The sequence below is a fragment of the Pteropus vampyrus genome, unplaced genomic scaffold (assembly GCF_000151845.1).
Source record: "Pteropus vampyrus isolate Shadow unplaced genomic scaffold, Pvam_2.0 Scaffold193, whole genome shotgun sequence".
NCBI lineage: Eukaryota > Metazoa > Chordata > Mammalia > Chiroptera > Pteropodidae > Pteropus > Pteropus vampyrus.
In genome coordinates, this window is record NW_011888974.1 from 1,075,299 (window position 1) to 1,102,339 (window position 27,041).

The window sequence follows — 27,041 nt, forward strand, 5'->3', positions numbered from 1 at the left end:
ACGGGGTGGGGTTGCAGTGAAGGATGGATGCCAGGACGTATCAGGGTAGTGGAAATTCAGGGTTCCCCCACTCCCACCCCAACCATAACCCCTTGTCCATAATGAGCTAGGATGCACAGCTAGGAGACAGAGCCTCTGGCAGGGGCGCCGCACCCCAGCCAACAAATGCTGGGTGTCCATCTACCCCTCCAGACTCCTGGCCCACGGCGACTCTTGCCGGAATCGCCTCCTCGTGTTTGCTGCTGGGAACTGCAGCCCTTGAGGTGTAACCCGCCCGCTCACCGGAATTTTGAAAATCGCTCTTGCGCTGTGGCGGTGGGTGGAGGAGTGAGGAGTTTTGACAGAAATGCGATGGGGCAACCAAAAGTACCCGTCACCTGGATTTCGGTGAAGGGATGGAGGTTCAGTGTAAATCGTGACCCATAGATGGTGTTCACAGATGTTTCATCGTGATGAAAAATAAAAGCTGACGAGCGTCATGTGCATAGTAGAGGTCCACCCTCCCCAGCAAGCGTTCAGCTGGGCAGGCTTGTGGTGGGGTCCCTTGGGGGCCTGCGAAGGGCTCAGCAAGTGTGGCTGAGGCCCTGAGGCAGAGGCCGAGGAGGTGGCTATCCAAGGCAGGACTGTGCAAGGTAGCCCACGTGCAAAAGGGTGGCCCAGGAGCAGGAAAGTGCTCCCAGGCCAATTCGCCTGGAGGAAAGCCCTGGCACCCAGTCTTGGGTCTGTTGGGAGGGGTGGGATAGAGGCCCTAGACCAAGGGCTGGGACCTGAGGGCTGAATGCCTGGGAACGAGCGACAGGACTTCTCCTGGGCCCTCCACGGGGGGCGCGGGAAGGACTGGCAGGTGAGGGTGTGTGGAGAGAAGGAAGGGGAGGTGAGGCAGGAGCTGTCCAGGAGCCCCTGGGATAGTGGCAATTCCAGAGTTGCAGCCTCCTACTCTTCCCCCCACTCCAGTATCCCTCTCAGTCACAGCCAGGTCCACCTGGGCCTGGGAAGATGGTGAAACCCCGGCCTACGCGTTCATAATGGAATAGAGAGCCAGCTAGGCTGAAAACAAGCTATCTCCCAGACCCAGCCCTGAGCCCCTTCTGCTCTCAGAACCAGCCCTCTCACCAAGCCCCTCCTTCTGATCCCACCCACGTCCTCCTATTTCCTTCCCACCCCGGAAAAAGAGAGCTTAGTGAAGAGACAAGGCACAGAGAGTGGAAGGGAACTCGGTGAAGGGGGACTCTGGGGGCGGAGAGACTCTCAGAGAGGGAGGTGCTCAGCCAGGGCAGAGGGCTCAGAACTCAGACCAGTCTAAACCAGGGAAAGCCCTGGGGGGGTGGTCTCAGGCAGCACCCTTGGCACAGCTTTGAGGTAGCCCCCAAGGCTCAGTTTCAGCCTCCTGGCTGAAAATGAAAGGAGCTTAGGCAGGGCTTCTTTATGACTCCTGGTGAAACCTGGCCCTGGGGACAGGGAAGAAGTTTCTGTAAGCTGATAGGGAGGGAGGATGATTCATTCCTCTCTTCTAGGCTCTGTGACACCTCAGAGCCTGGGAATTACCCAAAAGCAGCCAACCAGGCCAGTCAGAGAGAAAACAGCTCCACCCTGCCCTGGCCACTCTCACCTCACACCTCCCACCATCGCCCACAGGGAGGAACAGACCACACCTGAAACTGTGGACACCCTCTATGAGAAACACACACCCTCTCACACAAGCACAAACCCACATAGACACACATCCATATGCTAAATGCAAACACAAGCACCTCCACACACAGAAATAAACACCCACCACCCACAGACACTTGCAGGCACTTGCACACAGTCTCCCCAGTTCAGATCACAGAGGACAGTCCCCCAAGAAGCCCACCACAAAGAATTCCAGTGAACACAAAGACCTGTTCACAGGCACAGTAAGACTCAGGTGTGGGCCCACCCACCCCACCCCGCCCCAGCTGGCTCCAGAACCAGCTTTGCTTCTTAGTTGGTCAGTTTAAGAGGCTCCTTAGGGAAAGAGAGGGAAGAAGACCAAGCAGCAGAGGTGGAGGGGTTGCCAAATTGGAGTGGGGCATACCCCAGTGGCCTCACTGTGAGGAAGGAAAGCACAGATTGGGTTTTAACCTGGGGTCAGGCACTTTATCACCACAAGAACCTAAAGTGCTCTTGATGTCCCAGCAGAGATGTCTATTTAATAAAAGCTGGCAGCAAAATTGCCTCTTGAAGCAATCCCTGGAACTAACAGCACCCGACCACATTGGCCATTTCTGTCAGTGTCATGCAGCACTGGTATACAGGGCCAGAGCTCCCAGGATGTGGCATCTGCTGATTTGTTTGGCAGCTTTTGGTATATGTGATTCTTCCACTCTTTTCTGCCCCAGACTAAGGCTTCCCAAAGTGCCTTCGTCCCCTCAGAAAGGTCTACCCAAAGGCAAGGCCATGTCTCTCCAATCAGATCATGGCCTTCGTGTTTAATAGAGCAGGTGTACTAGATGTGATTATTTTTATTGAAAGCAACAAAAACTGACAATGTTTAACTTAAGTCAAAAAAAAAAAGGTATGGGAATTGGGGGGCGGGTAGAATGCATATTAAGGTTTCTCATTGAACAAAATAAGAGTTAATTAATCACCAAATTCCAGAAAAGGTACAAACAGGTACAGCTTGGGGCCCAGCATAGTGTATTTACATATATATGAAATATACATAAAGTCTAATATAAATACTAGAAAAAACTAAACATCTAGATGAAAAGAACTATAAAACTTTTCAAAGAAAATAGAGGAGAATATCCCTATTTCTTGGGGCTAGGGAGACATTTCTTAAATAAGATATAAAAGATATATGAAAAGGAGAAAATAATTGATAAATTTGGATACATTCAAAAATGGCTTGATAAAAACAATTAAAAAGTTTAAAAGTAAACTATATGCAACTCATATAGCCAACAAATGGTTAGTAATCAGACTATATAAAGAATTTCTATAAATCTATATGAAGAAGACGACCTAATAGAAAGATAGACAAAAGCTATGAATTGGCTCCTGTAGAAGAAGAAACTGGAATGACCAATAAATATATGAAAGGTGTTCAGCTTCACTAGTGATCAGAGAAATGCAAATTACAACAATGAGTTGCCATTTCACATCCACAAAAGAACAAAAGTAAAAAGTTTGACACTACCAAGTGTTGGCAGAGATGTATAGTAACAGAAATTCTCTGACATGCTGGAGAGAGTGTCAGTTGGTACAATAATTTTAGAAAATCTTTGGCAATACCTAGTAAGGTGGGTACTATGTATACCCTATGACCCAGCATTCCCACTTCTAGAGAAACTCTCGGGCATATGTACCTGGAGCACAAGGATGTGTATCACATCTTATTTGTAATAGTAAAACAATTGGAAACAATCCAAATGTCCATCAAGAGAAGAATGAATAGGAATTATGACTTAGTCACATAATGGAATACTATGCAGCAAAGAAAAAAGAATAAACTGCTGACACACACAACATAAATGGACCTCATACACATTATATTGAGTTTAAGAAGCCAGATACAGATAAATACGCACTGTGATTCCATTTGCATAAATGTCAAAAACAAGCAAAAGCAATCAAAAGCATTAGATAGTGGTCACTTCTGGTGAGAGAAATGGGGAAGGGACACCAAGAAACCTTCTGGGGTTATGAAAATGCTCTAAATCTAGATTCGGGTCACATGGAGGGTACAAATGTAAAAATTTCATCATACTGTATCTTTAAGATTTGTGCATTTTTTTTATTTTATTAAATTTATTGGGGCAATATTGGTTAATAAAATTATATAGGTTTCAAGTGTACAATTCAATAATAATGTCATATGTATACTGAGATTTGTGCATTTTAAGGACCTCACTGAATGTATTTTATACTTCAAAAAAAGAAACTGTATAGCAAAAGACATCATAAAAATGGTAAAAGATAAGCCATAGTCTGGCAGAAGATATTTGCAATTCATATAATCAACAAACGATTGGTATTCAGAACATATAAAGGAATTCTACAAATCAGTAAGAAAAGGACAAACGTCCCAATAGAAAGCTAGGCAAACACCATCAAGAAATAGCTCATGAAGAGAACGTTGAAATAAATAATAAACAGATGGAAAGATGTTCAATATCATTAATAATCAGAGAAATGCAAATAAAAACAATAATGAGATGCCACTTGACACCCACAGAATGACAAAAACAATAAAAAGTCTGGTGCTACCAAGTGTTGGCAGAGATGTGTAGCAACAGGAACTCTCCAACATGCTAGAGGGGGATGTCAATCAGTAGGACAATTTTGGAGTCATTTGGCAATATCTGGTAAGGTGGAAGATGTGTATACCCTATGATCCAGCAATTCCACTTTCAGAGAAACTCTCAGGCCTATGTACCTAGAGGCATTCACAAGGACACATTTTAATAGCAGAACCACTGGAAATAATCTAAATGCTCATCAAGAGAATGGATATGAACTACATCCTACTTGCTTAAGGGAATACTACACGGTAGTTACAATGAATGATCTAGAGATTCTGGTATAAAAATGAGTAAATTTTGGCAATATAAGGTCGATAAAAAAAGCAAATTGCAGAATGATATATACAATATAAGACTATGTAAAAATATTTAATGCACAAGTAATTCTATGTATTGTGAATGGATGTATACATAAGCAGCAAAACCATAAAAATGAACAGGAAGATGACACATCAACTTTAGGATAGTGTTACCTGGAGGAAGAGAGTGGTAGGAAAGGGAAGGAGTACACAGGGCCTTTGGTAACATAAGACTTGCTAAATATGAGTGGTAGAATCACATGGGTGTTTCTTATATTATTCTTTGTGCTTTCCTGTGTGTTCGAAATATCTCATAATTTTTAAAATATGTTCAAACAGAAGAGGGATATTTTACAGTCTAGCAGCAACCAAGATGGTGGGCTGCCATCTTGGTTTTTACAGCTGGTCCCAGTTTGTGCCTTCCTTCCTTCACTGTACAGTTCATTGTTGGCAGTCCCTCAGTTGGGCCAGTGCTCTTTTCCCACACAGATGACTGCGCCTCCCAGCCATTGGTGGTCCTGACCAGGGTGTTGGTTGTCTTCTGCAAACGTTTATCAGTTTCTGGATCCACAAATAACACTGAGATCCTGGAGACATCAGCCCAGGCTTGGTGTCACATTCACTAAATATGACCTAGAAGTGCATAGGAATCTCCACTCCTCCCTTGTCTTTAGAAAGATGTCAAAGATATCAAAATATGTGGTCTACTGCAACACAGATGAGAATCTCCTCTCCTCTCCTCTAGTCTCACTTCACACCCCGCAACTGGCGGGCACTAAGCAGATCTTCTAGAAACTGACCCCCAAACCTCTCTTCCACCCTAAGTCTAAAGAGCTCTGTTCTGCCCATCTCAACACTTATTATGTAAGCTGCATAGCCTTTCCCCTAGCAAGCAATTCTTCCACCTTCTGATCAGTGAGATGGGGTTGGAGGGAAATCCAGTACAAATATTGAATTCTCTTTAGCAGACCAAGGGAGGAGGAAGTCTGTGAATGCACATGTGTTCCGCCTACAGGAGGAACAGCACAAGGTATAAGCGCATCTGCAAGATGACAGTCCTACTCTCCTCACTATTTTCTCCCAGGTGGAGCCAGGGCTATCTTCAAAAGGCCATCCTGCAAGGCCAGATGTTTCTAAATGGTGGGGATCATGATAAGAGCAGGACTCCTAGGACATTACCCCATACTACTCTTTCTGTAAGGCAGCTTCTAGATCAGATGCAAAACTGCAAGACTCACCAGAACAGCATATGAAGCATTAGTAAGTTCATGAATAATGGTACTGGCAGAAGCATGATACATAAGTAAAGTAAATTCAAATCCCAAATAAGCATCAATCGTGGTATGGACAAATTGCTTATGATCTCACAACAGGAGGAGTCTGGAGTGGTGGGGTCACAGTAGCCTGGCTGGTCATTAAGGAAGAAAGTTGCCATATCAGATTCAGGATTGGTGCTATTTTGCTGACCCAAGTGGGCACTTGGGTCAGCCGTGGTGAATGAAAGATTTGCATGGCCTCCTTTCCTGCCATAGTGGCTGCTGTGGTCATGAGTCCATCAAGCAGACACTAGGCTGGCTGGGGAAGAAGGCACCCACAGGGCTGTTTATCAGTTCATCAAACTATCTGAGCTCCTCCAGCAGCAAGACTCTCCTTTGAGTTGGAGCTCGGAGTCAAAGCACATAGTGCCACGGGATTGTCCTGACAAAGGAACGTGGCCTCTGTCAGCGATAAGGCAGGAGGAGGCACCAAGGGCTGAGTAACCTCTGATAGAGCCTTATCTTAAATCAACTTCTTTTTCCTTGGACCTCAAAAGCTGCTTTGTTTAACTTTGTGCTGTTTGGATGAAGATATGATAAGGTCCTCAGGGTTTAAATAAACTTAGAAGTCAGCAGAGTCTGTTACCTTCCATTCCCTGGAAGGATGGCTTAATGAGGTGAGGACACAGGATTCCACAGGAGGTCTCACATTCCCCTCCCTCCTGCAGTACCCCCAGCCCCAGCCAATCTCAACTGAGGTTCCTTTGGGTTTCTTTCTTTTCTTTTTCCTATGTCTCATATTGGTTACCAGTAGGGGAACCAGAACCAAAACATTGAACTACAAAGGTTAAGCCAGGGGTTTCAAACTCAAGTGGTTACAGGGACCAAATGGGAACAAAAATGTATATACAGAGCCAAGTGAAAGAGAGCAGGTGGGGGACTTTCACCTCCAAGAAAATGGAGTAGACATATATTTTCCTATTTTTTCTGCCAGGTACAACAAAAATTCCTGGGCTTTATAGATAAAACAAACAAGAGAATTTGAAAGGTGGAGAGAAGGCTGGCCAGCCAAGGGACCTCTGGACCCAAGGATGTGTGGCACCCTCATCGTTGTCACCATCCTGCTGGCTGACCTCAGACTCCTCATGGCACATGGTGAATGCCCTGGGTCTTCTTTTTCCCCTCATATATCCCAGACATAAAACTGAAGAAGCAGGCAATTGAGAGACACCAATGGGCACAGACAAAAGAAAGATCCAACAAAACCCTGCTTTCTCTAGTCAAAGAACCAAGAAAGAGGCAGTCTAGAAAGAGAGAAAGCTTTTAGACAACACCACTTTAGCCAAATACCAGAGAAAAAACTGTAGTTCTACCCCACCCACACCACAAAGGCCAGGTAGAGAGCCTAGACTTCCACCCTCAAGAATCTGTAACGAAGCACCTCAACATCCCCATCAAGGTGGTGTCACAACCCCTGCCCCCTGCAGTGTCAGTAGAGACCACATGGGGAGTCTAGCCTTTATACCCACCAGGTAGAAAAAGGCACCACACCCACTACCCTCTGGTTTGGTGTCAGAGAAAGCTACCCCTACTGCGCCATCAGCAGAAACCATTTGGGCAGTTGGCACTCCCACACCTGTTCAGCAGTAACAAGGAGCCACCTTCTTCCCCTGCCCCAGGTGTTGATCAAGGCCAAATGGAGAACCTGGACTTCCACTTCTACCTGATAATATGAGGAAGGCCTTCCTCATCCTTCTCCTGCAATGTCAAAACAGAGGGTTTATTTATTATTATTATCATTTATTATTATTATTATTATCATTATTATTATTATTATTTATGCCTACAGCACCTGGTCTTCCTAAATGGTTTCCCATCCAAGCACTAACCAAGCCCACCCTGCTTAGCTTCTGAGATCAGAAGAGATTGGGTGTGTTCAGGGTGGCATGGCCGTAGACAAAACAGAGGGTTTCAATAAGATCTTGGAACGTAATACAAAACATAATACAAAAATGCCCCAGATTCAACTAAAAATCATTCATCATACTAAGAACCAGGAAGATCTCAAACTGAATTAAAAAAGACAATCAATAGATGCAAACACAGAGATGATACAGTTGCTAGAATTCCCTGACAAAGATCATTTAAAACCAGCCATGATAAAAACAATTACAGGAGTAATTATAAATTCACTTAAAATAAATGAAAAATAGAAAACATCTGCAAAGAAATAGAAGATATACAGAGCCATATGGCAAGTTTAGAACTGAAAAGTACAATAATTGCAATTTAAAAACTCAATGGATGGGCTCAAGAATGGAAGAGAAGGGACAGAGGAAAGAATCAGTGAGCTCAAGATAAAATAATAGAAATTACCCAATCTGAACAAAAAAAGAGAAAATAAACAGGAAAAAAATGAACAGAGCCTCAGGCATGTGTCAGATCATAACACAAGATCTAACATTTGTGTCTTTAGAGCCTCAGATGGAGAGGAAAAAGAGGGCAGAGCTAGAAAATTACTTCAAGAAATAATGGCTGAAAACTCCCTCTACCTGGCAAGAGACATAAACCTACAGATTTAAGAAGCTAAGCAAATCTCAAACATGATAAGCCCAAAGAACTGAACACCAAGGAATATCATACTTAAACTTCAGAAAACAAAAGACTGAGGGGAAAAAAAATCTTAAAAACAGCCAGAAAAAAATAACATCTTACCTGTAAGGGTAAACAATTAGAAGGACAGCAAGTTTCTTATCAGAAACCATGGAGATCAGAAGGTGGTGGCACAATATTTTTCAAGTACTGAAAGAAAAGAACCTATAATCCCATTTTCAGTGAAGATATCCTTCAGGAATGAAGAAAACAATGAAGGCATTTGCAGATGAAGGAAAATTAAGCGAATTTGTCACAAGCAGAGCAACTCCAAAAGAATAACTAAAGGAAGTTTTCTAAACAGAAGGGAAATGATAGAAAAACGATCCATAGAACATAAGAAAAGAAAAAGAAAAATGGTAAGCAAAAATATGGGTTATACACAAATAGGCAATACAATCTTGAAAAAGAACAAAGTTGGAGGATTCACGTTTCCTGATTTCAAAACTTACTACAAACTTACAGTAATCAAAACACTATGGTACTGGCATAAGACAGACAAATAGACCAATGGAACAAAACCGAGCCTAGAAATAGATTCTCACATATATGTTAAAATGATTTTCAACAAGGGAGCCAAGAACACTCAATAGGAAAAGGAAGTCTTTTCAACAAATGGTGTTGAGAAACCTGGATATCCATACGCAAGAGAATGAAGTTGGACCCTTACCTAATGCCATATACAAAAATTAATTGAAAGCAGGGTCTCAAAGAGATATTGTACACCCATGTTCATAGCAGCATTATGCACAGTAGCTAAACTGTGGAAGCAATCCAAGTGTCCATCAACAGATGAATAGATAAGCAAAATGTGATATATACATATATACAAAATGTGATATATACATATAAAAATGAAGGAAATTCTGACATATGCTACAACATAGATGAAACTTGAAGATGTTATGCTAAGTGAAGTAAGCCAGCTACAAAAAAAACAAATACTGTACGATCCCATTATATGAGCCATCTAGAATAGTCACATTCATAAAAACAGAAGGAGGAGAGAGGGAGTTAGGAATTAGTGTTAACGAGTATAGAGTGTCAGATTTGCAAGATGAAAAGGGTTTTGGAGATGGATGGTGGTGATCGTTGCACAACAATTTGAACGTGTTTAATACTACTGAACGAGACACTTAAAAATGGTTAAGACAGTAAATTTTATGTTATGTGCATTTTGCCACAAAAAAGTAAAACTTTTTAATTAAAAAAATTAATTACAATATGTTATAAGACAGTAGTACAATAGAACCCCATTCATTTATTCATTCAACAAGTACTTACTGAGTGCTTACTCTCTGCTAGGCACTACAGTATTCTAGTACTAAAAATAAAGTGGTAGAGCAGTTGGACAAGGTCCCTAGGGTATTCAAGTTTACATTCTAGGGGATCACGCTTTTGAATAGAAATAACTAGAAAAGTGTCTTGGGACTTATACAACCAGATGTCAAAAATGGTATTTTTAAGTGGATAGGATTATAATTTTTCTAATGTTCTTTTCCATTTTGATTTTCCCAGATAAATAGGCATTGTTTATACATAAATAATAGCCAAACTCAACCAATTAAAATATATAAATGATATATTTATATATAAATAAACATATATAAATATATGTTACACAATAGGTTTTCCTTCTCTAGAGTTTTCTAAATTATGTTTGACAGTTGAAGCAAAAATTATAATTTTAAAAAATTACTGTCTGATGTGATTCTAAATATATAGAGAGGAAATATTTAAGATAGATTATAAGTGGGAGAGGGTAAAAAACATAAAGGGAGGTAAGGTTTCTATACTTCACTGGAACTGGTGAAAGATGACACCAATAGACTGTGATAAGTTATATACATATAATGTAATATCCAGAACAACTTAAATTGCTATACAAAGTTATGCACTCAAAAATAGAGTTATCCAGAGAAACAGAACTAATAGGATATATAGCTAGCTAGCTAGCTAGCTAGCTAGATAGATAGATAGATAGATAGATAGATAGATAGATAGACAGATAGATATAGATATAAATAGATATAGACATAGATAAAGGCAGTTTGGTTTATTATAGGAATTGGCTCACATGGTTATGGAGGCAGGGAAGTCCCACAGTCTGTTATCTGTAAGTTGGAGAACCAGGAAAGCTGGTGGTATAGTTCGGTTTGAATCTAAAGGCCTGAGAACCAGGAGCGTGAATGTCTCAGGGCAGGAAAAGATGGATGTCAGCTCAAGAAGGGAGAGGGGCAATTTGCCCTTCCATTGTCCTTTAGTTTCCATTCAGGTCCCCAATAAATTGGATGATGCCCACTGGTGAATAATTTTTTTACTCAATCTACCAATTCAAATACTAATCTCTTCCAGAAACACCCTCACAGACATTCCCAGAAATAATATTTACTTGTTATCTGGGCTGAGTTAAGTTGACGCATAAAATTAACTATCACATCTACTAAATTTTAAACAAGCATTAATACCATTTTTATACAATCTCTTCCAAAAAATAGAAGAGGAAGTAACATTTCTCAATTTATTTGGTTTAATATTACCCTAATACTGAAACCAGACAAATACAATATAAAAATAGAAAATTTTAGACCAATATCTCTCATGAATATAAACTCAGAAATTCTTAACAAAATATTAGCAAATAGAATTCAACAATATATAAATAAGAATTATACACCATGACGAGGTGGGGTTTATTCCAGGCAAGACTGGCTCAATATTCAAAAACCAACTAAAGTAATCTACCTCATGAACAAGCTAAAGAAGAACAATCACATAATTATTTCAGTTGTGACATTATACTCAACCGATAACGTTATACACAATGGTGAAATGTGCTCTAAGATCAGGAACAAAGAGAGATGGCTGCTCTCATCACTCTTATTCAACGAGTGCTAGAATTTCTAGCCAGTGCAATAAGGCAAAAAAAAAAAAAAAAAAAAGGAAATAGAAGGTATACAGATCCAAAAGAAAGTAATAAATCTATCCCTATCTGCAGATAACATGATTGCCTATGTAGAAAATCCTGAGGAATCTACAAAATCTCCCCAAATAACTGAGATTTTCCTACTATGTATAGTTTTTATAAATGGAATCATACAATGTGTCATCCTTTGCAACTGGTCTCTCTCCCTAACCATAATATTTTGGGGGAGGGAGTTGCATAGACTTGGAGGTTTATTTTTCAAAGTATGACTAAGAAATCCATTTGGTGCAATTTCCCAAAGCTCAACTTACAAAGGAATAAATTTAATAAGTAGTTGAAGATACCCTGATTGAACCCCCAGTTTCTGTGAGCAGACATGGAATTATAAAGAGGTGGTTGCTTAGTAACCAAAATAAACAACTATAGAACCTAAGAAACTAAGGAAGGTTTAAGATGCAGAACTTTGCTTCCCCCTTTGAAGATTGTGTTGTGGGAGGCCATTTTGAAGGTATTTCAAACATTGCTGTTTTTAAAGTGTCTGAATAATGGAAGGCAGTCTGGAGTAGTTGAAAAGATCTTGGATTACGTGTCAAAAGGGTCAGTATTGCTTCAGAGGCTAACTAGTCCTGTGACCTCAGTCACATCTCTTCTCTCTGGGCTTCAGTATTGAAATCTTCTCTCGGGAGGTGGTGTGGCAGCGAGGGCTGCCCAAAACCGTAGTATTTTTGAGGTTCATCAATGTCATTATATGTATCAGAAGTTTATTCCTTTCTATGGCTAAATAATATTCCAAGCACTAACCAGGCCTGACCCTGCTTAGCTTCAGAGATCAGACAAGATCGGGCACATTCAGGGTGGCATGGCCATAGACCAGACTGTTTTCAAAAGCAGCTGCAACATTTTACATTCCTACCACCATCATAAGAGGATTCCAATTTCTCCATATTCTCTTTTCGATTCTTATCCTCATGGGTGAGAAATGGTATCTCTGCATGGTTTTGCTTTGCATTTCCCTAATGACTAATGGTGTAGAACACTTTTTCATGTGCTTTTTGGCTATTCGTATATCTCTTTTGCCTATTCTGAACATCTATTCAGATCCTCTCACGGTTTTCTAATTAGATTATTTGTCTTTTTATTATAGGGTTGTAAGAACCATGGTAGATATAAGCAAAAAGCTGATAGGAGCTGTTTTGCCCAGAGCCAAAGTTCTATTTGCAGAGTCCCTGAAGTTTGGCCCCTGGTCATGAAGCTTTCTATTCTCATCTCCTCACAGCCCTACCCAGCAGGCCCACCTCACTCAGACTCAGGAGCAAGGCACCTCTTCCTGCCCACTCCCCTGACCTGAGCAAATCAAAACAAAGCCTTCTGCACAGGTGAGAAAACTGAGGCTCAGGGTAGAAAAGGACTTGCTCAAAGTCACATGACTGGTGAGAATAGAGACAGGCTCAAATTCAGGTCCATCTAACTAAACCTCACACTTTCTCCACACAGTTTCTCTGCACATTTTCATGACCCGCCCTGGTTGTTTTCTGGTTTACAATACACTTACATTACCTACATTCTTATCACAACCCTGTGAGATGGGTCATGTAGACATCAGTTTCCTCATTTTACAGTGGAAACTGAGACTAAGAGAGGAGATGTGACTTTCCCCAGCCTCACAGCTAGCAAGAGATAGAGCTCACAGCAACCCACCCGGGCACAACTAGCAAGGGGCCCACTCTCTGGCCAATAGGACCTGACCTCAGTCCTTACTAAGCCCAACCACACTGCCTGGAGGGTCTGTCTACCTTCTAGCCCAAAGCCACTAACCAGGAAACTAGCAGCCAGCAGTCCACTGAAATGGACCTGGGCTCCACAAACTTCCTTCAAGCAGCCCCCACCCAGCACCAGCTGGGCCCTCTGGCCAGGCACTCCCAGCCCTGCCCAGCCTAGCCCCAATAAGCCCCACCCAAGACCTTTGCCCCTGCAAGAAGTAGGACCCTGGTTTCCATGGGCCTCTGGGCTTGTTTACCTTACTCTTCTATCACTCCAGGGCTTGGACACTTCTGGAAAAGGACACAGGCTACATGCCCATGATCTGAGACGTGGCAAAAACCAGTAAAATCCCCAGGTCCTGCTCTATGAAGTCTCTTATCTAGCTTGGAAGCACCCTTGGTTCCCACTAGATTACAAAGCCCTCTGATTCAAGTAACAAAGTATTGTCCCATTAACAGTCATTTATGCTGGGAGGGGGGCCCAGATAGGCAGGGTTGCAAGAACACAAGAAAGTGATGCCCTTCCTTCATTCAAGTCGTGAAACAACTTTCTCTTGAGTACTCAGCACTGTTCTAGGCACTGTAGATGCCAGTGAATAAAAACCATTAGAAATCCTTGTCCATTTGGAGATATTCTGGCTGTCCCAGTGGAGATGACATACTGGAGCAGAGAGAGAGAGAATTAAAAATAAGTAAGAGAAATATAGAGTATGGCAGGTGGTGTTAAATGCTAAGGAGAATGTAAAGTAAGAAAAGAGGACAGGGCACTGTAGGGTGAGTAGTTGTAATTTTAAAGTGTGGTCAGAGAAGGCCTTGCTGAGAGCAAAAACCTAAAAGGTAGAAGTGAGCCACGTGGATATCTGCAAATGTCCCATTATGCAAACATAGGGGACATGAAGTGGGAGCACGTGCATACTGGAGGAATAGCCAGGAGATCCAAGCTCTAGAGTGAGACAAAGAGAGGAGATGGGGCAGGGGGGCTCGGGACAGACCAGGCAGAACCTCCAAGGCCAACCCTTAAGGTCTCTAAGCAGGGTAAGGGATAGCCCAGGTGTGGGAGCAGGTGAGGTCTCTGACTTTTGCCTGGGTCATATCTCTTTCACCACCATTTCATTAAGGTGGATCCCATCACTGACTCGGGGCCCAGAGGGAGGGAAGACAGGGCTCTGAGAGGAAGGTCCTCAATCAGGAGGAGGGAGACTTCTGGGATGGGAAAGCAGCTCAGCTAAAAGGACACAGAGTCACTGCGAGGGATAATTACTGAGGAAGCTGCAGAGGGCCTGGAGGAGAATTTGAGCTCAGCACCGGGTCGGGGGCATCTTCTTGGTGCCTTTGCAGGCAGTCCTGGCTGCTGAGGCCAGACCTCCCAGCCTGGCAACCCCATGGGCCTGAATCAGGCCAGGATCCGGCGCGGCAAGTTTTGCCTCAGAAGCCGAGGGACCGAGGAGCAGGTGCGCAGGTCCTGGGGCAGTCGCCCAGCAGAGAAAACAACCACGGCCACGCCCACCCTGATCCTTCCAGTTACCCCCGATACCCGGCAGCTGGTAGTGTCCCTTCCCCCACGCCGACGGTGCCAAAAGTGCCGGAAATGCAGAGGTTGGGAGGACCGTCAAACAGATTGCGACTGGCACCCCATCCCCCACCGGCCCCGGGGAATTAGTTTCAGAGCCGTGGAGGACAAGTAGCGAGGGGAGGTGACTTGACCCGGGCTCCGCCCTCTCTTAGCATCCCCACCCCACCACTGCGCTGTGCGCCACGCCTGGCGGACTTCTTCCTTCCAGGGCGCTCGGTAAAGGTGGGAAGAGGGGCCACGTCACTGTCCCCAGGCCAGGGAGAACGCGGCTCCGCCCCTCCCGCCCCTGCGGGAGCGCTGAGCACTGATCTAAGGCCAACCCGCCCCAACCCAGGGCCAGCTCAGTCCCCGCCGCCCGCCCACAAAGCCGCAGGCAGGTGCAGACGCAGCCGCCGCGCGAGCTGACAGAGCGGAGCCGTTAGCAAGCACGGTGCGTCCATCTTTCGGTCCGCGCGTCCATCCGTCCGCTCGCCGCAGCTCCCGCCCAGACCCAGCGGCCGCGGCCCCTCATCCTCCCCGCACCCAGAGCTGCCCGGCAGAGCCGGCTTTGGCGCGGCAGCCATGTCCATGGGTCTGGAGATCGCTGGCACAACGCTGGCCGTGCTGGGCTGGCTGGGCACTATCCTGTGCTGCGCGCTGCCCATGTGGCGTGTGACGGCCTTCATTGGCAGCAGTATCATCACGGCACAGGTCACCTGGGAAGGTCTGTGGATGAACTGTGTGGTGCAGAGCACTGGCCAGATGCAGTGCAAGGTATACGATTCGTTGCTGGCGCTGCCGCAGGACCTGCAGGCGGCCCGTGCCCTCATCATCGTCGCCATCCTGCTGGCTGCCTTTGGGCTCCTCGTGGCGCTCGTGGGCGCCCAGTGCACCAACTGCGTGCAGGACGACACTGCTAAGGCCAAGATCACCATCGTGGCGGGCGTGCTCTTCCTGCTGGCCGCCCTGCTCACCCTCGTGCCGGTGTCCTGGTCGGCCAACACCATCGTCCAGGATTTCTACAACCCCCTGGTGCCAGATGCCCAGAAGCGCGAGATAGGCGCCGGCCTGTACGTGGGCTGGGCGGCCGCGGCGCTGCAGCTGCTAGGGGGTGCGCTGCTCTGCTGCTCGTGCCCGCCTCGGGAGAAGAAATATGCGCCCGCCAAGATCCTTTACTCCGCACCGCGCTCTGCCGGGCCCGGCACGGGCACCAGCACAGCCTACGACCGCAAGGACTATGTCTGAGCGGCAACAGCACGCAGACCCCACCACCCCTACGCGCTGAAGTGCCCACCAGTCCTGCATGCCGCCTTGCATCGGAGACCAGCCCGCCCCAGATGTCAGGCAGCCCTCGCACTGGACTAGGAGGGGCCAGCCTGGTAACCCCTTCCCCAGCTGCCACCCCCTTCCCCAGCTGCCACCCCTTCGTGGGCAAGGAGAGGAACAGCGGACCCCAGCCGGGAACCAGCCCGCATAAACAATAAAACCTCCCCCTCTGAAACTTGGAGTAGAGTGGCCACCTACTTGCCCTCCCCGTCGGGCCGCGGCCCCAAAGCCGGCCTTGGGCAAGGGACCTGCAGCCTTGAAAAAGGCCACTTGATATTCTTCAATAAAAGCCTTTCGTTTTGCAGTTTCCGTGCCTCCTTGTCCTGAGTGCCGCCAAGTCTCCACCTCCCTGAAAGTGTCGGCCTTGGCTGGATTATGCTAGGGATGAAGCATAGAGGGACAGAAGTTCGGTAGCCGAGAAAGTGGAGCTGTAAACTCAGCTAGGTGTTCTCTAGGTGGTCATTTGGTATATTCATTGGGGATACAGAAGATTAAGGCCCAATCTAGAGAGTCAGTAGTGGGCACTTCCAGCATGTTGTGGCCAAGAGAGTCATGGAGTGAGTGAGTGAGTGTGTGTGTGTGTGTGTGTGTGTGTGTGTGTGTGTGGTTGCGGGGGTGTCAGGGACTCTCTTCTCCAGGCTATGCCCTTTGGGTTTGTGCTTGGAGCATCGGATTTCTACAGTGCAGCTGCACACCCGAATCTTCCCTGTGCCAGTGAAAGAGCACATTCAATGCTATGATTTCATATTTGGAAAAGAACAAAGAGGACTATTGTTTTTTACCAAAAGTAAAGTTGGGCAGAATCTTCTCACCTGGAGGAGAGATGAGAAAGAGGCCTCATTTTTTTCCTAGGACTCTCAAGGGAGGGAAAGAGGGAGGACTCAGAACCCTTTGGTGACACTCTAATGCTGGAGGTAAACAAGGTTTGGAAGCACTGGTGTCTTGGAAAAGGTGCAGGAGGTTCAGGCAGTGGGAAAGGGGGCCTGTGCCCAGGGCCAGGAAAGAGATTCAACATTACTGGATGGATAGCAAGGAGAGAGAGAAGAAGTGGCGATGAGGCCCAGGGGCCCAGTCATGGAGAGTCTTGTGGGTGGAATGACAGACTTTGAACCTTTCTCTAGTGTTATAGGGATCATAGAAGGGATCGCCCGGTCAGAGTTATGTTATAAAATAACCTCTCCAGCACCCCCTTCGCAGCTGGGATTCAAGGAGGCTGATGAAGGTGCAAGACCATCTAAGAGGTTATATAATCATCCGAGTGTGAGATGATGCAAGCCAGAAATAAGGCAGGAACAGGACAGCAGGGCTGGAAGCAGGGCCTGATGGGGGCTGTTAAGCAAGATGAGCAGGACTTGAGAACCATTTGGATACGTGGGGTGAAGGAGAGGAAAGAACTAGGAGAACACCAATTTTTCGCCCTAGGCCACTGATTGGATAGTGGTGCCATTTACCAAAATAGGAGACCAGGTTGCTGGGGGAAGATGATGGGTTCGGTTTTGAGTGTACAGAGCTTGGCAAGCCTATGGGACCTCCGGGCAGAGATGTCCGCGAAGTGGTCGGGTGTGTACAGAAATCTGGAAGTCAGGAGTGGTAAACCGAAACCAGGGAAGTAGATGAGGTCAGTCTAGAAACAAAAGAGAAAAAAAGTTTCAGGAAAGCAGGCACTGGCCATGGTGTCCAAGGCTGCAGAAGTGGTCAGGCAAGATGAGGCCTGAGGGGTAGCAGTGGGATTAAAAGCAGTGAAGTAGTCACTGGTGGCCTTAGCAAGAGGTGTGGGGGCAGACACAGCGGACAGAAAAGTGAGTGGGAGATGAGAAGCAAAAATAGAACATGTAGACCCTGCGTCCAAGAGGTTTGCTTAGCAACTTGACAGGGAGTGAGGGTCATGGGACAGGTGTTCGGGATGGGGGAGACTTGAAATTATTTCAAAGTTATTGTATCTCAAACTTCTTGGCCTGCAGCAAAGCTAAAGCAAAAGGTTCCAGTGGCAACCAGATTTTTTAGTAGAATGCTCCACTTAGCTCCCCCAAAATTCTCTTCCAGTTAAGGAACCCTGCATGTCACCCTGTATGACCATCCAAAGAGGAAGTAGATTACTATGAGTAGTAAGAATACCCTAGCTTTAGGTCATTCTCTGTGAGATTTAGGAAAGGGTTTGGGATTGCCATTACACTCTCTCCAACTCTTCTAGCCTGGGGGGAAGGAAACAGAGAGAGTGACTGCATATGAAGGTGAGGGGAATGATTGATGAAGATGGGTCCCAGGAAAAGCTAGAGAGGGAATGTAGGCTCAGAGAGGGATATAGGCTCAGAAAAGGCAGAGGGGCTCAGTGGGGAGGGGCCTCAGTCTGGTGAAGGGAGCACAGTGGAGAAGGTCAGTGAGGGGAGGAGACCAAGTGAAAAGGAGGGGACTCAGTGAAGGGAGTCAGTGAAGGGAAGGAGGCTCAGTGAGAGGAAGGGTCAGAGAAGGAGGAGGCTTAGCAGTAGGTGAGGGGGAGGGAATTGAGAGGAGAAATGTTTTCTGGAACTGCCTGGGATGGTATTTGTGGGGTGGACGGAGGGCCAAGGGGGTGCATATGGCTTTACTTTCATAGTTTCTGGCCAGAGAAGCCAGGGTGCCAGACTGGGCCAAGCCAGAACTGAGGGGTACCAGGTGGCTTCTTTGTCCCAGAGAGCCCTGTAGGCAGGAGGAAGATTACTCATTTACCACCAACTTCAAGAGAGCAGGCCGGACAACCTGAGGCCCAGAGCCAGCTAGCCTACCCCAGCACCTCCAAGCCGGACCCAGTCCTCTGGTGAGGCGGGAAGGGCTCTGGGGCCTTGAACCATCCCCTAGCTCTCTGGTCTCTTCCAAGCCCAGGCTCCCCTGGGGCCTCTTGAGGGGGGTGGGGGAGTGGGTAGTGAAATCTCCTACTCTATCCTACAACCCTCCAGCAGGCACACATACCCTTACTTGGCTTCAGCGTCTGCCCTAACAACTTCTTCTTATCCTTTCTGGAGTTTAGGGTCTAAACAGGGGTGGTAGGATTTTCAACATATAGACCATAAGCCAAGGAGGGTTCCACATGAGGGGGTCCCAGGAAATCTTCAGACAGCTGGAGAAAAGAAAGGTATTTGGTATCAAGGAAAACCCTGGACTGGGAGTCAACTGGTTTCTAGATCTGTTCTTTTTCCTGTGCAACTCTGAGCAATTGCGTCCCCTTCTAGGTCTCAGTTTCCCCATTATTTCAACAAGGGGGTTGAACCAGATGATCCTTATCACCCCCTGCAGAAGAAAATTAGTCAGAACCAAACTGACCGGGAAAACAGGGCAGTTCACTCCTCTGATCCTCAGTTTCCTCATCTACAAAATGGGTATGATAATAGCACTGGGCTGTGTTGAGGATTATCTGAGTCATCCTCTGGGTTCCCATACAGCCTATTCTCACTCCATCACAGCACGTACTACACTATGTTGTTTTGTTTCTTTTCAGATTTCCCCACCAGAAGGACATCTCCCAAGGTATGGGGAACTGTGCTGAGTTTCTCTGTCTACAGCACCAACTGCAGGCCAGCGCTAGCTTGTGGAATGAAGACATGCCTGTGTATACGAAAAGCACCTAGCACAATGCTAGACACATGGTAGGACCTTAATTAACATAAATATTGTTGATATTTTGGTGTATTCAGCCAGGCAGGAGACTGGGAACATGAGAGAGATGACTAGGTCGGGAGAAGGTCCCAGGATTTCTTCAAAATCCACAGCCCTGAAGCCCCCTGCCAGGCTGTGGGACTCTGTCCCACCCCACCTACCACTGTAGTGCCGCAGCCCTCCCCTGTCTTGCCACACCTGTTCTAGCTCTTCCTGCTATGGAAACCAAAAGCCAAGCGCTTTATCAAACAAACACAGCATTTATTGTGGCTTCCTCAAGGTCTGCGGTAGGTTTGGAAGAACAGACAGTACCTTCCTTCTTCCTCTCCTTCCAGGGCTCCATTAAAGGCCATGTGGGCCAAGACACGTATGCTGTGCAGAGCAGGTAGAGAGTGAGAGCACGGGCTCTGGTGCTGGCTGAGGGAACCTGGATAAGTCACTGGCCACCTCTCACTCTCATTCGTAAGAGATGTGATACTGTCTCTGTACTGTTTGATCCCCGTAAGAATCCTGCAAGACAGGCATTATGCGGTGAAGCCACCAAGACTCACAAGCTGATGAGACTGGGCTTCAGGCCCTGCTACCTCCGATTAATTATCAGCCCCTCACCTGTCAACCTTGTTGGTATTTCTGTGTCTACCTCTCTTCTTCCCCACTTGCACTGCCATGATTCCAACCAGGCCACCACCATCTCTGCAACAGCCTTGAGAAGATCTCCTGGCTTCAGGCTCCCCCTCTACAGCCCCAATCCATCTATGCTCCTTTCCAAGCCATTCACCTCAGAATAGCCTAGTGACTATTGGAGTGACATAGGCCTGAATCTGACCATGTCACTCCCCTATTTAAAATCCTTCCAGTCCCCTACTCCCAAATGTCTCTTAGAATCCCACCTAGACTCCATGGCATGCCTTAAGAGGTCCTGCAAGAGCAGAGACATGCTTGTTTCTCAGTTTCTGCTTGCTTTCTCCATATTGTCCCACTGCCACCAAAGCCCAACCCCACTAGACATCCTTCATTTCATCAATAACCTTGCACTCTCTGGACCCTCAGCACAAGTCGTTCTCTCTCCTTGGAGCGGTTTCCTTACCTTCACCACACCCTCTTGGCAAACTTAAGAAGTCATTTCATGTCTCAGCTAAAGGAAGCTTCCTTAACACCCAGCCTGTTCCCATAGAGTCTTGTATATCCAGGACTACACCATGGCATTCATCAGTCTGTGCCAGAATTACCTCTTAACTTGTCTTTTTCCTGCTCTTAGACCATTAGCTCTTTGGGGGAGGGGCCCTATGTAACCTGTTCACCTTTGGATGCCCCCCGTCTAGCAAAATTTCCAGCACAGAGCTGATGTTCAGTAAAGGAGAGACAAGGCCCATGCCCATGGTGCAATTTGGAGAATAAAATGACTGTGTCTTACATGCAATCAAGGAATATCATGTTTTTCTAGAAGCATTCAGAGGTCACGAATATCTGTAACAGTCTGAGAAAACTTTGTAGTGGAATCCCTGAACCAGATCTTGAATAAGTAGGTTTTAGATGGCCAGAGATGAGTAGGAGGCTTTCCAGGCAGGAGTCACTGACTGGGCAAAGGCAAGCAGGCAGACACAAAAATAATACACATGGGTGTGACCAGAAGGCCAACCTAGTTGAAGTAGAAAATTTGTACACAGAACAGTAAAAGAAAAGATTGAAAAAATTGAGTAGGGACATGGGTTACAGTGCAATCCAAATTTCTCTGCCTAGTATTCCAGGCCCTTCATTGCCTCTTTCCAGACCCAACGCTGGAGCTGGAGCTGTTCCCCTAAGCATAACCTGTGTTCCAGCCTCTGCACCTTTTACTATCCTTATCCTTCTACCTTCCCTTCTATCCAAGTTGCAGTCATCACTAGGGAATTGGCAATTCATTGGGAATCTAGACAGATTAAAAGTCTAACAACAAAAAAGAAAAAAGAAAAAAACATGACTATAAAAGAACTAGAAGACAATACAGAAAAATATTTTATAAGTTTGAAATGATGAAAACCTCCCTAAACAAGACACAAACTCAAGAGAGTCAAAGCAAAGATGATCAGATTTGACTGCATAAAAAATATAAAATAATGAACAATTTAAAAAGAACTTAAGTCTAAGGCCATGCTACCCTGAACAAGCCCTATCCTGTCTGGTCTCGGAAGCTAAGCAGGTGGGCCTGGTTAGTACTTAGATGGGAGACCACCTAGGAAGACCAGGAGCTGTAAGCGTAAATAAAAAAATAAGGGATTATAAGCTGACAAGATCCTTGCAATATGTGAGGTCAATTGAGGGTTGCATAAAAAATAAAATAAAATAATTAATTAAAATTAAAGAATAAAATAAAAAAGAACTTAAGAAAACAATTCCATTTACAAGAGCATTGAAATGAATAAAATACTTGGGAAGAAACCTAAACAAGGAGGTGAAAGATCTGTACCCTGAAAACTACAAAACATTACTGAGAGAAATTAAAGAAAACAGAAATAAATGGATTGGAAGACTTAAAAGTGTTAAGATAGTCATATTACCTAAGTAATCTACAGATTCAATGAAACCCCTATCAAAACCTAATGTAATTTTTTGTAGAAATAGAAAAATTCATCCTGAAATTCATATGGAATCTCAAAAGACCCAAATAATCAAAAAGAACGACAAAGTTGGAGGACCCACACTTCTGAATTTCAAAACATACTACAAAGCTATGCTATTCAAAACAGCATGGTATTAGCGTAAAGACAGACACATAGACCAAAGAAATAGAATAGAGAACCCAGAATTAAACTCTCACATATGGTCACATACAGTCAAATGATTTTCAGCAAAGATGCCAAGAACACACAATGAGGAAAGGGCAGTCATTTCAACAAATAATGCTGAGGAAACTGGATATCCACATGCAAAACAATGAAGTTGGGTTCTTGCCTAACACCATATACAAAAATTAACTCAAAATAGATCAAAGACCTAAACATAAGAGCTAAAACGATAAAACTCTTAGAAGAAAACAAAGCAAAAACTTCATGACATTGGACTTGGCAACAATTTCTTGGATATGACACTAAAAGCACAAGAAACAAAAGAAAAATCAGACAAATTAGACTTCACAAAAATTTTAAACTTTGTGCATCAAAGGACACTATGGGAGAATGAAAAGGCAACCCACAAAATGGTTTTAGAATATATTTGTAAATCATATATCTGATAAAAGTTTAATATCAAGAATAGAGGGGGAATTCCTAAAACTCAACACACACACACACACACACACACACACACACACACACACGCGCACAGTGATGCAAAAATGGGCAAAGGACTCAAATAGATGTTTCTCTAAAGAAGATATACAAATGTCCTGAAAAGATGCTCAACATTACTAATCATGATGGAAATGAAAATCAAAACCGCAATGAGATTCCACTTCATACCCATTAGAATGGCTACTGTCAAAAAAAAAAAGAAAGAAAGAAAAAAGAAAATAACAACTGTTGGCAAGGATGTGGAGAAATTGGAAACCTGGTGGACTATCAGTGGGGATATAAAATGGTACAGCCACTGTACCCTGGTACAAAAACCTGATAAAGACAACACAAAAAAAAGAAAATTACAAGCCAATATTTCTGACGAATATAGATGCAAAAATTCTAAACAAAATACTAGCAAATTGAATACAACAATACATTTAAAAGTTAATATATCACGATCGAGTGGAGTTCTATCCAGAGACACAAGGATGGTTCAACATATGCAAATCAATCAACGTGATACACCACATTAACAAAATGAAGGATATAAATCATATGATCATATCGATTGATGCAGCAAAAGCAACTGACAAGATATAGCATCTATTTATGATTAAAACATTTTAATAAAATGAGTATAGAAAGAAAATACCTTAACATAGTAAAGGCCATATATGAAAAACCTTCAGTTAATATCATATTCAATGGTGAAAAACTGAAAGCTTTTCCTCTAAGATTAGGAACAAGACAATTATGCCCACTCTCATCATTGTTATTCAACACAGAACTAGAAGTCTGAGCCAGAGCAAGCAAGAGAAAGAAATAAGGGGCATCTAAATTGGGAATAGAGAAGCAAAATTGTCACTTTTTGCAGATGACAGGATTCTATATGCAGAAAACCCCAAAGACTCCACCAAAAGACTATTAGAAACAAACAAATTCAGTAAAGTTGCAGGGTATAAAATCAATGTACAAAACTCCATTGTGTTCTCATATATTTACAATAAAATATCAGAAAAAGAAATGAAGAAAACAATTCTATTTGCAATTGCAACCAAAAAAGACAAAATACCTAGGAATAAATTCAACAAAGGAAGTGATGGACTCATACACTGAAAACTATAACACATTTTTGAAAGAAACTGAAGAAGACACAAAGAAATGGAAAGAAATTTGATGCTCGTGGATTGGAAGATTCAACATAGTTAAAATGGTCCTATCACCTAAAGCAATATACAGATTTAATGCAATCCACATTTTTCAAAGAAATAGACCAAAATTATCAAATATGTATGGAACCACAAAGGATCCCAAATAGCTAAAGCAATCCTGAGAAAAAAGAACGAAGTCAGAGGTATCATATCCATGACTTTAAAATATACTACAAAGCTACAGTAATTAAAATTGTATGATATCAGCAAAAAAAAAAAAAAACAGACAGACCAATGGCACGAAACTGAGAGATTAGAAATAAACCCACACATATGTGGTCACCAATTTTTGACAAAGGAGCCAAAAACATACAATGGAGAAAGGAAAGGCTGTTTGATAAGTGGTGTTGGGAAAATTGGAAAGTCACATGCGAAAGCATAAAACTAGACTTCTATTTGACACCATACACAAAAATTAACTCAAAATGGATTAAAGACTTAAATATAAGTTCTGAAACAATAAAACACATAAAAAAAAAAAAAAGGGAAAAAAAAAACATAAATACTGAACTTATAGACCTTGATCTCAGTAAGGCTTTTATGAAGCTAATCTCAAAGGCAAAGGAAGTAAAAGCAAAATACTACTACTATTACTACTACTACTACTATTACTACTACTACTAATAATAATAATAACAATAATAATAATAAATAGGACTACATCAAACTAAAAAGCTTTGCACAGCAAAAGAAACCATCGACAAAACAAAAAGGCAACCAACCCAATGGGAGAAGATATTTGCAAACAATATCTCCAATAAAGGGCTAATATCCAAAATATACAAAGAACTCATACAACTCAACAACCAAAAAACAAATAATCCAGTTAAAAAAATGAGCAGAGAACCTGAACAGACACTTTACCCAAGAAGACATACAAAGGCAACAGATATATGAAAAGATGCTCAACTTCACTAGCTGTAAGGGAAATGCAAAACAAAACCAAAATGAGATACCACCTCACCCCTGACAGAATGGCTATTATCAATAAGACAAGAAATAACAAGAACTGGAGAAGATGTGGAGAAGAAGAAACCCTCATCCTGTTGGAAATATAAACTGGTACAACCACTATGGAAAACAGTATGGAGTTTCCTCAAAAAATTAAGAATAAGAGCTATCATATGACCAAGAAATCCCTCTTCTGGGTAGCTACCTAAAATTTTTGAAAAATGTATTTGTAAAGATATGTGTACCCCTATGTTTATTGCAGCATTATTCATGGTAGCCAAGACATGGAAACAACCTAACTGTCCTTCAATAGATGATTGGATAAAGAAGCTGTGGTACATATATACAATGGAATACTACTCAGTCATAAGAAAAGATGAAATACTGTAATTTGTGAAAACATGGATGGATCTTGAAAGTATTATGCTAAGCAAAATAACTCAGACAGAAAAGAACAAGAACCATATGATTTCATTCATATATGGGATATAAAACCAAAAGTGACAAACAAAAAAACATAGAAACTCACAGACAACAGTACGGTGTTTACCGGAGGGGAAGGGAGATGGAAAGACATTGAAGAGGGCAAAGAGGGTTAAACATATGGTGACGGACGGAGACTAGACTGTGGATGGTGAGCACGCAGTGCAATATATAGATGATGTATTATAGAATCATACACTTGAAACTTACATAATGTATTAACCAATGTCACCCTAATAAATTTAATTTTTAAAAATTGTCCTTGAGTTGATAATCGTCGAAGCTAGGTGGTAGGTACATGGCGGTTCCCGTTCTATCTCCTCTCATGTATGTTTAAAATTTTTCATACTAAAAAGTTAAACAAGAAAAGGTACATTTGTACTGACAGAAAAATATAACTCAGAAATACTTTCCCACCTTTGCACTATAAAACACCACCTCCTCGCTACTGTATCCTTCACATTGACATACAAACATATTTAGGTATTTCTGTTCTTTAAAAAAAAGTTCCTTTGACTTCACATCTCCAAACAGATGCCACCCCATTTCTCTGCTCACCTTCTCGACTCATCTCACCTCCAATTTCGCTTCTTCCCTGCCCACACACCAATCAGCCACTCTGGTCTGCTCCTGCCCCCATTCCTTCATGACTTCAAGCTGCTCCTGGCAGGGTCCCCAGCAGCTTCCACGTTGCCATGGCCAATGGTCACTTTTCTATCGGGAGCTTATTCACACCTTGCAGCAATTTTTGACATTATTGACCGTTCCCTCTTCTTCAGGAACATCACTTACTTACACTTTACTTACACAAAGGTGTGGCACCACCCTTACCTGGCCTTCCTCCTCCCTGTATGCCTACTCCTCTGTCTCCCTTCCTGAGTCCTCTCTCCTGAGCCCTCTTCCTCTAATGCACTGTTGTCCCCTTTGATTGTCTTGCCCATTTCCACAGCTTTAACATGCTCCGGCTCTTGGACCTCTCCTCCAAGCTCCCTATTCAAGTGTCCAGCTTTGCCCTTGGATACCCTAGAGGTAGTGGAGGGCAGCAGTTAACACAGTGGCCCCAAGAGCCCAACCACTTGGGATTGGATCCTGGCCCTGTAGCTTCCAAGCTGTGTGATTAATTAACATCTCTGTGACTCATTTTTCTCAGCTATAAAGGAGGGATCATAAATAACACTTGTACCCTTTCACAGCCATTATGAGGATTAAATGAATTAATGGATATAAGTTAATGGGTATAAAACACTTAGAACAATGCATGTTAAGCACTCAATAAATGTTAACTGTAGTCGTTCCTCACGATCCACTGGGGATTGGTTCCAGGACCCTGGCAGATACCAAAATCCAAAGATGCTCAAGTCCTTTATGTAAAATGATATAGTATTTGTGTAGAGGCTACCGCAGGGTATGCCTACATATTACTTCATTCACATGGATTCAGCAAAGTGCTCAGCATGTGACAAATTCAAGTTT

At 43.7% G+C, this 27,041-nt stretch overlaps 1 protein-coding gene and 1 pseudogene across 1 annotated transcript; one reads left to right on the forward strand and one right to left on the reverse strand.

The window, feature by feature from the left end:
* Positions 1–7,663: 7,663 nt before the first annotated feature.
* LOC111746572 lies at positions 7,664–7,781 on the reverse strand (annotated as a pseudogene).
* A 7,154-nt stretch (positions 7,782–14,935) lies between these two features.
* CLDN3 (claudin 3) lies at positions 14,936–16,343 on the forward strand. Its single transcript, XM_011371516.2, has one exon. It carries the CDS (start codon positions 15,296–15,298, stop codon positions 15,956–15,958), a length of 663 nt encoding a protein of 220 aa, XP_011369818.1. The 5' UTR covers positions 14,936–15,295; the 3' UTR covers positions 15,959–16,343.
* The last annotated feature ends 10,698 nt before the right edge of the window (positions 16,344–27,041 follow it).

What these genes read in the sequence shown, in the direction of transcription:
- CLDN3 (XM_011371516.2), top strand. Translation starts at nt 15,296, where the DNA reads ATGTCCATGGGTCTGGAGATCGCTGGCACAACGCTGGCCGTGCTGGGC.